The sequence below is a fragment of the Agelaius phoeniceus genome, chromosome 2, assembly GCF_051311805.1.
Source record: "Agelaius phoeniceus isolate bAgePho1 chromosome 2, bAgePho1.hap1, whole genome shotgun sequence".
Taxonomy (NCBI): Eukaryota; Metazoa; Chordata; class Aves; order Passeriformes; family Icteridae; genus Agelaius; species Agelaius phoeniceus.
In genome coordinates, this window is record NC_135266.1 from 38,319,337 (window position 1) to 38,333,064 (window position 13,728).

The 13,728-nt window shown below is 36.1% G+C and overlaps 2 protein-coding genes across 3 annotated transcripts in view; one reads left to right on the plus strand and one right to left on the minus strand.

The window, feature by feature from the left end:
* The first annotated feature begins 4,848 nt into the window (after positions 1-4,848).
* Positions 4,849-9,094, plus strand: METTL21C (methyltransferase 21C, AARS1 lysine). Its single transcript, XM_054654349.2, has 4 exons — positions 4,849-4,990; positions 6,295-6,437; positions 7,990-8,107; positions 8,700-9,094. The coding sequence occupies exons 1-4, from the start codon at positions 4,849-4,851 to the stop codon at positions 9,092-9,094; spliced, it is 798 nt and encodes a 265-aa protein (XP_054510324.2).
* TPP2 (tripeptidyl peptidase 2) overlaps positions 7,022-13,728 on the minus strand; it is a 51,277-nt gene continuing 44,570 nt past the window's right edge. For both annotated transcript variants that reach the window (XM_077173511.1, XM_054655087.2), the window contains 2 exons: positions 10,981-11,100; positions 7,022-10,354 (listed from right to left, as the gene is read on the minus strand). In XM_077173511.1, the coding sequence (XP_077029626.1) occupies positions 10,265-10,354; positions 10,981-11,100 (210 nt within the window). In that variant the 3' untranslated portion in view covers positions 7,022-10,264. The remainder of the gene's footprint in view (positions 10,355-10,980; positions 11,101-13,728) is intronic.

Genomic DNA, 13,728 nt, shown 5'->3' on the forward strand with positions numbered 1-13,728 from the left:
AGCCAGGAGTTATTTTCTAGCTTTATGACTTTCAAAGTAGTTTTAAAATTTTTCTGTCCTCTAATGGGATTGAATTTTTTTTGGCAGAGTCTTTGCAAAGAAGGAGAAGGGAGGGCAGAAAGGCAGCAAAGGAATAAATGTATATAAACCTCTCCAATTTTTGATATGTGTAAGGAATACACATCTGGTTCATCTTCAACATCTATGACATCCATCTGTTTTAAAATAATCAGCTGGAAGATCTTCTGATAAAAGTGGGATTTTCATTATTTTAATTTTTCATCCTCTTTCAGTCCATACAATATTTCCTATGGTTATGACGTGCAGTGATGATCAGAAAGTTTTTTTTCTTAGGACTGAGACTTCCCCACACTGTCTGTGACTCAGGGCAGGGAGGGCACCCAGAGCTTCCCCAGCCAGACACTCAGCAGGGCAAGGAAGACCTGACCTTTTCCTGGTAGTGGGAGCTTCATGAACTTTTCCCTGTGCTTGGGCTGCTGCCAAGTTGCCACACTCATAATTTACGCACTAGTTTGCCCACAGTTAGTTGCTGGCTTGGCTCAGCTCCGCTGACGTAAGGCGAACACAGGGAACGGCGTCGTCTGCAAAAACAGAACAAGAGTCTGGAGGAGCCGAGAAAGGTTTGTATGCTTGGGGCTTCAAAGTCTAAGAGGGTTTTTGATTTTGTACTGCACACGTGGAAGTCTTAAGTGTAACGTGGTAAGTGTAAGTTCTTTGAGCGCTGCCTGGTAACGTTACTCTAAATAACTTGCAATCCGACTGGCTGGAGGGGAAAATTATTCTTTTCAGGTGCGTGCCTGTATAAAATACCTCTGGAGCGTGCATCCACTCACAGGAAACTTCCCATGCCCTCTATCACTTGAGGTACCCACACAGCTGCCCAGCTAACCTCATCTGACGTGCCTTTGTGTTCCTTGCTAACTAATAACAGAAATACCTTTGTCTGAATTTTTGTATTTCAGGTCAGCTCTGTGAGCCAACACAATTCCAGCTCTCTGTTTCGTGCGGAGTGACGGTCACTGCGGTATTTGGGTGCGTTTACCTTGTAGATTCAAATATCACATAAATTTACTATAGTGATGTTCCTAACATTGAGATTTCCTTTGTTTCCTAGCATTTGTGTTGCTGATGTTTATTTTTTTAAATTTAGTTCAGGGTAACATGAGAAAATTGCATGAGCTCTAAAGCAGATGTTAATGTATGGTACAAGTATGATTAAACCTGATCTTGCAAAGAACAGACTGCACATGTGAGCAAATGAAATTGGCTTTTGCCCAAATATTTAAACTAACACAGACTACACTCAGCAACTCTGTGCTGAGATGAAACACATTTCAGCAGACTTGTGTTTATAGCTGAAGACCCAGTGACACAGCACTGCTCAGTAACCTACTCTTTTTTGGCCACGTAACTGGATATTAAAAGCTCTTTCCAAGAAATTGATTTCAGCAGCTTAAGAGGCACAAAGTTTATTCTTATAGGGGTCTGTTACCTTAAGGTTTATCATCATCTTACAATTTCCCTCTAAGTGTTATCTTGTTAATTTTATGTAATATTTTCAAATAGATATAGTTCTGTGAATTCTTCTTTCTTCCTTAGGTTCTGAAGAAATCAAATGTGATTTTCTAAGTTGTGTTCACAACAGTTCAAGACTATTAATGAAGTCAATACTGGTTTAAAAACTCTGAAAGAATTAGATAATCATTTCCCAACAAGACTAATTTGGAAAAAACCTGGCTACTAACATTTAGAAAGAGCCAACATTTTCTAAGAGAACAGATTTTGCTTGCAACATTATCAAACCAAAATTATTTTAGAGATAAATATTTTTTAGTAAAATATGGATCAGAAAAATGTCAAAATAGTGACAAGTGTTGTTTTTTGTAATTCTGTGAGCACAGCAGCAACATGAACATATATTGCATAGAGAATGCAATAATGCAAACACCACTTATTTGCAAACAGCCTCTCAATATTCACTTGTGCCTGTACCCTTCAGGAGCAGTTTGTCATTTAAAATGACAAATAAAGTTATGCATTATTAAGGCCTCGACACTAATATACTTGAATTCTTGAATTTATAAGACTAAAACTGTCCTGTAGTTTGCAGCTAAAAAAAGATTTACTTTTAACTCCTATGAAATATGTAATTGAATAATTATGGCAGTAGAATGAACATGCATATATATGCATATATATATACATATATACACAGTTATAAGCCCCTTTCTGTTTAGCAAAAGCTACACCTCTACAAGATATTAGTATAGCATCCAGAAGCTCCAGCCAAAAACCAGAGCCCAGTGTGTCAGGTGACATAAAACATAGAGTGCATAGTGTTTATCCCCCCAATCACCACCTAGGAGCTCAGGCAACTTATGGACTTAATGACCACACCAGCAGCAGGGTAACCACTAGTGTGGATTTTAGGCCTCCTGATCATTTTAATGAATTTAGTAAAACCAGCAAGGTTTCTTTATAAATATTTAAGCAGACTCCCATTTTAGGGGAACTCAAAGAACAAAGTGAGGGAAAGCATAACAATTTTTATTTTGAAAATGTAACATGTCTAATCAAGTTAGAGCTCAGTCTGAATAAGTGATAAATAAGGTATACATATATATCAGGATCAGAGATGGAATTTTATTTGCTGCAGGTCCTTAATAGCTGATCAACAAATTTGTATTTATCAAACATGCTTCCAAGCTATTTTCTGGAATTCACTGCCACCCACAGCCAACTGAAATTTTGGCCTGTTGTAGTAAGAGGTTGCTTAAGCAAGGAAAAAATACAGTGGGATCACTTTCTACCCAAACTAACAGTTTATTATTAAACAAGCCTTCTGGTTTTATACATAGTAGAGTACTGGACAAGGTAAAGTTTTCTCCTGCTTTTTAATTTCAGGATTGTTTTTTTCACTTAAATAGCACAAATCATTTTTGTAAGGCTACAAGAGCCTTACAAACACCACCAAAACAAACACTCACCCCCAAATCCCCACATATGAGAATGTATTGCTCTCCAGGTTTCAACATAAAATGTTCAGAAAACTGTGTCTTCAACCAAATGTCTTCTGGCTGTAGCCATCACCAGTTCTGACAGATTCTTCTCTTTTCATTATGTACCCTCCCAATTGCACAAGTCTGAAAATATTTTTCACAGAGATTTCCTAAAGCATTCAAACATGAGCAGATTTTATTCTAGCTTAAGGCATGAAAAGGAGACAGTGCTCAAATCCAGAAGCCTACTTTTGATTAAATGAAAAAAACACTGCTGTTGGAAGGAGGCACACTGTGACATGTGGAAAGTGAACATGGATGCACTTCCTCATGTCAGGGAATGCAGTGACTGCACCATTAACTTCAGTCTCTTACCTACCTTCATCTTACCTCAAATCACACATCACAGGGGAAAGCCAGATCTTGTTACTAGCCAGATGGAGGCCCTCTGAAGAAAAAAAAAAAAGTGCAGAAATCAATTTAAAGCACTTTAAAACACTCTTTTCTCTTGCAGTACAAAATCACTGCCAAGATGGAACAAATACAGTGTCAGAGGAATTAGAACAGAAATCCTGTCCTTGTGAGTAAACAGAGCAGGAATAAGGAATATATCAGGTATCAGTAGAATTGCAATGGTGTCAATATCATGTGCAAATTAAATCACTCACATAAGTCAGCAGTCACACTGCTCCTTAAAAAATACCTGCAGGCATTGCTAAACATCTTGGCCACTGCTAGAGATTTACCCCTTCCAGTGAGGATATGTAAAACAGCTTCCTGCAGTATGATGCAACTACAACACTTTGCAGTGCCTGTGGCTGGAGAGAGCAAATATGCAGTCTCAAAAATGAGCAGAGTGGACAAATGTTTTTATCATGGATAAAAACACAGCTCACTCCAGCCACCATGTTATATAGATGTGTCTGTGTATATATCTATTTCTGTATCTAATCTAGATCTAACCTATATCTATATCTCTATATCTAATTTTCACACATTCACAGATACATGCATTTCTTTACTGAAGAAAACTCTAGTCAAGCAAAGAATTTCACTGACCTGTCTCTCCAAGCAAATCTATATTAAGTTCTGTTCTTGCTTTTATTAACGCTGGCTGGTATCAATCAATTCCTTCTTAGATTAGGTGCTGCCCTGTACCCTGGGGATGCACAGGGAGAGTTATCAAAAACCCTTAAGGATTCAATCTTCTCACAGCAATGATTTCCTGACTGCCATCTGGGTATTCTGCAGTTCATTGCATTTCAGTGTAATTGGGTTAGCTGTTCTACAGGAAAAGACAGGGAAAAGAAGGCAACTCTATGCAAGGAGACAAAATCAAGAGCACTGACTGAAGCAAATGAAACAGTTTTATCTCTGGAATCCTAAGTCCCAAATTTTTTGAAAATAGCAAATTACACAGATAAAAAGTCACAGATATTAAAAGACAGTTATCTTCTTCAGCTATTGCTTCAACTTATAAGAGTAGCTCAATTTTCAGGCTGACTAGAGGTATCAATTCAGTGACATAATTCTAAGCTTCTGCATAAATGATAAAATAAACACAATGATAAAAATGATAAATGAGAGATAAGAAAAATTCTGACAGCATTACTACATTCCCAGAAACAGCTTGTACCACCCAGTGGAGTGGAGATGTCCCATCTAATCCCATTCCTTCAATCCGTCACTGAAAAAAACTCCAAAAGGCCACCAAAGGCCACCTAAACTACTTACTGTCTTTTTCCAGATATATTCCATATGAAGAGAGTGCCTGCAAGATTTTATAACATTATTTTTTCCCTTCTTTTTCCCTTTCAGCTCTCTTGCCATGATCTCTGCACAGCAGCCACCATTTCCCAACAAAATTCAAAGAACAATGGACTGCCAATCCAAGGAAGAAGAAACATGTGAAGAGCAGTATGACTCTGAAAACTGCACTTGCAGCTCTGAGCATGCAGAATCTGAAAGAGGTTTAGTCCAATTTAAATACTGCAATTGCTATGGCATGCTAGCATATCATACTTTGATTTTTGTCAGTCTTCAAATAGCAGATATTATCATGCAACTTTTCCTTTGATATCCCTTTATATCTTTATATATATATCCCTTTATATCTTTATATACCTTTAATTTCCCCCATTATGTCCCCTTATGCTTGCATATATTATCAGATCAAACCTACAAGAAATACCCCTCTATCTCCATAATTAAGAAATATATTTTAAAGGGTCTCTTGATTTTATTTAGACATCTAAGAATTATTTCTCAGTTAAAATCTCTTACAAAAGAGATATGTTTATAATATGCATTAATTGGGCTGGCACTGTTGAAGCCATGTTATTACAGATTTTAACAGGCTAAACTGCTCCAACAGCTACTAAGGATTCTAGGCAGGCATCAGTTAAAAATCCCTGCAATCCAGAGTAAATTTTCCCCTGGCAGTTAATTCTATGGATATCCTTGCAACAAAAGTCCAGCCATTCAGAACAGTGTCCTTGTTTTCAGTGAGATCAGATGGAACAGCCTCAGCACAGATCTGAGCCTCCTTGCCATGATGAGACACCCAAGGACAACTGTAGCACTGACTTGCTGAACTACATTGTGTATGCCAATATACAAAGCATCTTACAACCCTCCTTCTGTGGGAGGATGCTTAAAAAACAACCACTAAGAAAGAGTCAGGTTTTCTTCAACGTAGGATGTAGATCCTAATGTAAAAAGCAGCTTGCTGTTCTAGAGCTGCTGGCCTCACAAATGAAATCTTCAGCACAAACACCAAAATACAAGCTACCTTGGTCCTGAAAGTCTTTTAGCTATCATTAGTAGAGTTTTATATTGAAATGGTAGGTTTTCCTAAAAGGTTCATTTCTATCTCTAAATTGCTCATGTGAATACCTAGAATGGGAGGAAATGACCATTGCTCCTTTCACCCCCTGGCCACCCAGACTGTCTGGTTTTGGACAGCAACTACTCTTCACTGAAGGGGTGGTCAGGCATTGGAACAGGGTGCTCAGGGATCACCACCCACAGAAGAGCTCAAAAGATCTGTAGATGTGGCATTTGGGGAGGTTTTAGCAATGAACATAGTGCTGGTTTGGTTAATGCCATGATTAATGATCTTCCAGATCTTTCCCAACCTTAACAATTTGATGATTCAAGACCAATGTCCTGAGAGCTCTTCTAGTCCACGTGCTCACACACTGTTTTTGTAAATACTTTTTACTCTTTAACAAGTTTCACATACACCCATGAAATTTCAACTTTTCTCTCACAGGCTCACCAGTAACTCTTAAAATACTGCAGAACTGGGTTCCTAGAGTTTCACACTACTTTGATAAGGAGCACTATACATATGTTGGCCACCAGATTGTCATTCAGGAGTCCATAGAACACTTTGGAGCTGTGGTATGGCCAGGGGTAAGTACACAAGACCACATGCAGAAAGCTCACGGGACACAAGAGCAAACCAGCACAGCAGCACACAAATATTAAGGAAGCTTTCTTAGATGACACTTCTGACAATGGAAGTTTCCCTATGCAGAATGAAGTCCTTCAGCAGAAAGCTCTGCCTCTACCCTAAGGCAGAGCTTTCTGCTGAAGGACTTCATTTGCCAGTTCATGCCAAAAGGACTATGGCACCAAAGCATTTGTACATCAAATGTAGGGATTGAAAAAATTTAGTAAGGGAACTTAGGAAGAAACATTCAGCTTCCTCCATGCTTCCAACCAGTCACTGCTGGTAAGTAAGTAATCAGCAGTACTAAAAGGAGGCTGAAAATGAAAACTGTGAGAGATTGAATAAATAAAGGATGTTAAAATGACTAAATATGCTTCTTTTAAAGAAAAGGCTAGAACAGTTTCATTACAGTATGGAAAATCATACTTGTAAGCAGTTCTTCAGTCTCTGCCTCTCCTACTCTTAGAAACAGAATTTTATGCAGACTAAGAAAACCGCCTTTGAGGGAAGAGAGAGTCAACTGATAAAGACAAGAAAATCAGGATTTCAAAATTGTTCAGATCCACATTTATTTAAAAAGCTCACAAGAAAATGGCAGACAATTTCAAAACAATAGAGAGCATATGGGTGGGTGAAACAGGATCTTATTCTGAAATGTCAGATCATCAATTCGCACATTAATCAAGTGTCAGAATGCAGATGGTAAAACTCTCCAAGAAAATTGAGAGGTTGCACAAATTGGACTGGTGATTTATTAGCTGTCAGCTTTCCCAGAGCAGGTAGACAGTGTTGCATTATGAAAAGCACAAGAGTTAAAACAGTAACACAATTCTAAAGAAGAGAAGTAAAAGGGGGAAGACAGTTTCTTTGGCATCAGTTTATCTTGTTAATAAACAGCCCACTTATATTCTGCTGACAAAATCTTTACAAAGGCCTAATATTTTAATACAGTGCTGTTTTTGTTTTTTTCCAAAGGTTATACTATTATCAATAAACAAGCATCAAGTTTGTAAATAACCAATTTTCAATATTTTCTTTGCTAAAAAAATTGAAACAAAAAAAAAAGTTTTTCAAAAATCTCTGCTGAAGCCTAAAGTTACTGTATGATAGTGATAGTATAGCATAACATACATAATAAACCAGAACATTACTTACATATTGTTAAACTTTGCTGCTCTGACTGTATGTTTCACATCTTAACACTGCCTATCCTTGTGGGTCCCTTCCAACTCAGCTTATTCTATGATTCTGTCTTGAGCTGTCAGAGGACTCATGTAGAAGTGTGTACTAAATCAGTATCACATAAACTTAAAACTAAAAATAAACTGCTTTAGTTTTTTTTAATAATAAAAAAACTGGATACATCACAATTCTTCCCATCTTACATTTTTGTTACACCCTTCAGTGTTTCTCATTACACTAAAAAAACACAACACCCTTGTATAAAAACATCTAATGAATTTTTGTGCAACTTAGCTCTTACCTTTTATGGATATGTGTTAACCATTTTAGGCACTGGCTTTATCTCAGTATCTGGAAGCAAATCAAGAACAATTCAACCTCAAAGACAAAAAAGTTTTGGAAATTGGTGCTGGAACAGGCTTGCTTTCCATTGTGGCCTGTATCTTAGGTTGGTAAATTTGTATTTACTTTTCAATTTCTAGTGAACGATGATCTAGCTCTGCCATTGTCACTTTAAGGCAATGAAACAATAGTTGAAGGAAACTTTGTCACTGGGTTTTTTTTTGTTTTGGTTTGGTTTTTTTTTTAATTTTTTTGTTGTTGTTGTTGTTGCTTTTTTAAATGAAAATCATTGTAAAATGCTGTTCTGTTAACTAAATTACCCTAGTTATGCAGGAGGCTGGACCAGTTATGTAGATAAAGCTTCATACATGTTCAACTACATACTATGAATTTTGCCCTGTCTCAAGTGAAAGGATGAGAGGAAACAGCCCTAAGTTGTGCCAGAGAGTTCAGATTTTATATTAGAAACTTTTTTTTATTTTACAGAAAGGGTGGTTAGATATCCTTAGAATAAGTTGGCCAGGGAGGTGGTGGAGTCACTGTCTCTGGAAGTAACCAAGAGGCATCTGGATGTGGGACTTGGGGATATGGTTTAGGGGCGATTATGGTAGTGCTGGGTTCATGGTTGGACAGATGATCTTGAAGGTCTCTTCCAACCTTAGTGATTCTGTGAATTAACAAACTCGTGTTTTCTTTAGGGGCTCATGTTACAGCTACTGATTTGCCTGAAGTTCTTGAAAATCTCTCATATAATATTTCAAGAAATACACAGAACTTGAATATGCACAAACCTGAAGTGAGAAAACTGGTATGGGGAGAAGGCCTCAATGAAGACTTTCCTGTATCAACTTACCATTATGATTTCATACTGGCAACTGATGTTGTATACCATCATGGAGCTCTGGACCCCCTGCTAGCAACAATGGTGTACTTTTGTAAGCCAGGAACAGTATTACTATGGGCAAATAAATTCAGATTCAGTACAGACTACGAATTTTTGGAAAAAGTTTGCAATATATTTAACACAACCATTCTAGCAGAATTTCCAGAATCAAATGTCAAGCTGCTTAAAGCCACAGTTAGAAAGAATTAAAGAGAAAACTACTACTGATCTTGATTTAGTGGCAGCACCTCAAAAATTGGAATGCTTTCCAAGATTATGTTGCACCATCTGTGCATTTATGGTTGTAAAGTTGCAGTTGCATCGAAGTTTTGCATTGCAAGTAGAAAAAAACCCAGCAAGGCAAAAGATATAGCAGTTTGTCTCTGGTTGATAAATATGACCTGTTCAAACTGACCAACTCCCCTCCACTGAAGGAACAGTGTTAGTAAGAAGGTTTTAACAAAAAGCATTGACCTTCTGGGCTGCACTGAACCTCTGCTGTTTGTAAGCTGCTTTCTTTCAGCAAGTTTTATTTAGGTACTCATCCAGAAACCAATACAAATTTTAGCTTCAGTATTTTTATTCATTATAAAAAATCTTTTAAAGTATCAGAGTGAACATGGTGGTATTTTGATCTTCAACTTTGCACATTTATTCTGCTGTGTTTTGTATTTTTAACATTAATAAACATCTATGTATAGCTTTACAATATCTGATCAACATGTAACTGTCTGGCACTTTTATACATGTATCAGCCTGTCCTGATACTCAGCTTCACCAGGATTTCTGAATTTGCCTGAAATCACTCCAAAATGAAGAGTTTTGAAAATTTACAAGAGTACCTATGCATCAGCAATTCTGAGAAACATTGTAACCATTTGAGAGGTTGAATTTTTCTCAAAAACATTAAATGTAAACTCTTGCAAACAATACAGGTGTCCATTATTTTCATCTAATAAGTAAGATTTCAGCTACTCTTGAAGTAGCTTTAAGGCCTTCATACAATTGAAATTAAGATCAAACATGTTAAAATTCAGTGTGCCATAAAAAATACAGAACTTTTACAGGTTTGCAGTTCAAAGTAACAATTCAGAACGTAATATGCATGCAGTAATTCCTTCCAAACTAATTCCAAATCCTTGATGTTGGCAGTTCTGGCACATCCATTGCCAGCAATGGGATGCACAATAAGGAAACTCCCTGATGACAGGAGTTAGGTTAACAGGTATTAAGCCATACCCAGGTGCCCTTACTGATAAATACACACAATTTAATAATCAGCATTCAGTAATGAAAACATGCGTCCGAATAAAAAGTCAAACTTCTCTTTTCCTATCCTGTCCCATATAAAATCATTTTAATTTTACAATTGTTGATTCTCTAGAATACACAATAATCAGGTGGATACATGACAGGAAGCCAATTTGCAGTGAAAGTTGCACAATGAGTCCATCCAAGCAACTTCATTAGCTGAAGAAAAAAAGCACACATTAAAAAAAATGAGTCTTACTCTTTTTAACCTCTAAATCTAAACAAACACTGCACTGATATCAACACTTTACTAAAAATGTCTATAATCAGAAAGACAACAGATTGGAGATCTGGTAAGTTTTGACTTCCTCAGTCCTGAAAGAGGGACCCCTCCTCCCCCTTCTATATGATCCACATTCTTTCAACATAATGCACAAGAATTTAATCTTAGAAATTCCCATTAATTCTCCATTAAGTTCTATGAACAGTAATTAAGAGTAAGAATAGTAAAAAAACACCCAGTGGTAAAACAGCAACATAAGGGGATTTTTATGCAGATATCTTGGACTAAGTTGTCTCTACTTCTTTTATGCCCCAAAGTAAGTTCCAAAAAGTAAATCTGCTAAAAACAACAGTTACTCACAAACAAGCTATTCTAGAACAAGGAAGGAAAAAAATTCACTGTTTCAAACTAAAGTTGAGTTACAAAATCTGGATAAAGTTATTACATTTAGTGCTTTCTAAAATGAGAAGAGTACAAAAAAAAATCCAGAAGACTTGTATCTTACTTCTGAAAGCTTACACAGCATGAACACAGCCCCATTACTTGGCCAAACACTCCTTACCTGAATGCAGTTTTTTAAGTTGTCCTTTGTTGGCTTTTCTTCTGCAAGTTTTGTGGCAAACTTGAGCCCTCTTCCATACATTTTATTTACCAATGCATGCTTATAGGCAAAAGTCAAAACCTACAATACAAATTAAAAAAAACAAAGCAAATTAGGTATTTTAATATCTTACAAGGTTTAACAAGTGAGATCAAATTCTGTTCAGGTAGCAGAAGTGATTCAAAGCAAAACATTTACACGAGATATTTGCAGCATAACAGATGATTCACAGTAGTAGTCATAAACATGAACTTCCTAGAGACTATTTCTGACTTCACAAACATATTTGACTTTGGAACTTATGTAACACAGATGTCAGTATTTTAATTTTTTATCACATTTCTAGCTTCTTTGGATTTTCATTCTCTACAGGCAACTGTAAGGCATATTAAAAAGATAATTAAAACACCAACCAGGCAGGTATATTTTTGACTCAGAGAAGCAAAAACCCAATTGAGAATTTTAATTCCTAGGTAGTCACAAACTTACTGCAGAAACAAGTATGAATGTACACAGTGAATGATATATACAGACAAAGACAGAGAAATGTAAATAATTATAAACAAGCAATGAAGACATGTAAGCATGAAGACAAGCCTCAGGTTTTAGGTCAGCTCCTCACTATTGGTAACTTTTTAAGAAGAGATGATAAAAAAGCTCCTTCTTGATAATATTATTTCTAAAAAGCCAGCTTACAGTCCTTACCAATGCAGTAGTTCATGTGAGCAAATGAATGTGTCTACCTAAGACCTAATGAAAAATAATTTTACGTTCTTAACACCCGACCACTGACAGCACTCAGGGTGTTGCAACATGGTTCAAACCATTTCACCAGTTGCAGCACTAAGAATTAGAGCAATCAAGACACTTTCATACATTCCCTTTGGAACACTCACAGCAAACAAGGTATTTTTTATTTTTTACTGAAGAGTGACATAGCAGTAAAGTTAGTGAATATGTTGGTGTGTCTGTTGTTGGCAGTGTTTTATGAAATCTTTTATTAGAGCTTGCTATTCATTTCCCCTCATTCACTACAACATTTTTCCTTTGCTCTGACTCCACAATAAAGGTTGAAGATTTCCCACTTAAAATATCCCATTAAAAAAAGCTAACAGAAACCCTTCAAGGATGTTAAGAAACATTTTTTGCATTACAGAAAAAAATTAAATATGTCTCTAGAATATAAACATTAAGGAACCAGAGATCTGAATCTTACAAGGAGTGAAGAACCTATCTAGTTTTAGCAGCCTGAACACTTCCACTTAATTACATGCACAAGTCTTTGCAGGATCAATAAATAGTTAAAATGTAAAAAAGAAATAAACTTAATTATCAAGCAAGTCAAGGTGTAATTTTAAAGCTTCAAGATACTATGCCAAAGTATTCAAGAGTTGCTCATTCTTCTTCTGTCTTCAAATACTTATTTTGCTGTGTTGAAATATTCACTTAAGCTGTTGTAGCTTACAACACACACATATATGCAACGATGAGCATACAGCACCTTTCACATATACAATTTTCCAAATATTGCTATTGGAAAAATAATCTGCATGCTGCATTCTCCATCCAATTATTTTGGATATTTTCCTAAAGCAAAACACATTAGCAAACATTTCTGAATAACTGCTCAGTGGATCTATTAGCAGACTTAGTTGGCTAAACTAAACTTAAAAAAAAATTCTCTTCTGGAAAAGATGATAGAACCACAAAACAAAAAAACAAACAAAAAAATCAAATGAAAAATGCATTGGAGCTCTCAGCAAATATAACATTTCTGAGGCTAACCAGAAATAATGTCACTGCTCTATGAAGAAAGCTCTTACCTGACCCTGTAAGTTTTGAATGGTTATTGAACATCAGTGATAAAGGCAGGAGGAAAGCCACTTGACAGCATTTCTTTCGTAACAGGGCTTCCTAGAGTTTTTGTGGCAAGAAAACAAAGCATTTTACGAAATACCCTTGCTCTGGCCAAATACAAGGTTGGGTATTTCTAAAGGAGAAAAAGGTTCTTTGCTGAACCAAAAGATTTAAAGCAATGCTCCAAGAGCTCCTTACATAAGACAGTCATTTCTGTCTAGTGTTTGGAAAAAAAAACCCCAATCAACTGCATACAAGTTCAGCAAAACTACTAAAAATTCATTAGTACTTCAGAAGTTATGAACAATGCATAAGTTGCTTAAAAATCAGAATTTGTTTACAAACAAAAGATGTTGGATAAGAAATAGTACTTTACAACTTGTACATATATTGGCCAAATTAAGCCTTATAGATAAAATACTGCAAGCTTTATAAGATCACAGAAGTAAAGGTTATGATTCCTTGATATGTGTAAGGAAAATGTAAACTGGAGCACTATTAGGATATAACAGAGAAAACAGCTGCTATCTGAATGTATAAAACCATCAAATAAACCTATTTGCTGTATCCATAACCAAATTGTTAGATGAAAGAATAGTAATGACTTCAAAGTATTTGATATTACTTCAGAACTATATAATGAAATAATAAATTATATAATGAATATAATGAAGGCCAGCTTTTGCACAAAAGCAATTTGGGCCAGAAATTGTAGAAAGAGCAATAAAAGGGTATTGAGAAAAGGCAATGCATAGGATACTGGGGGGAAAAAAAAAAATCACTGTTAAGATACTTTATTCCCCAAGCTAATGGCCTGGAATACTACGTGTGCTAGGACCCAGACCCATATAT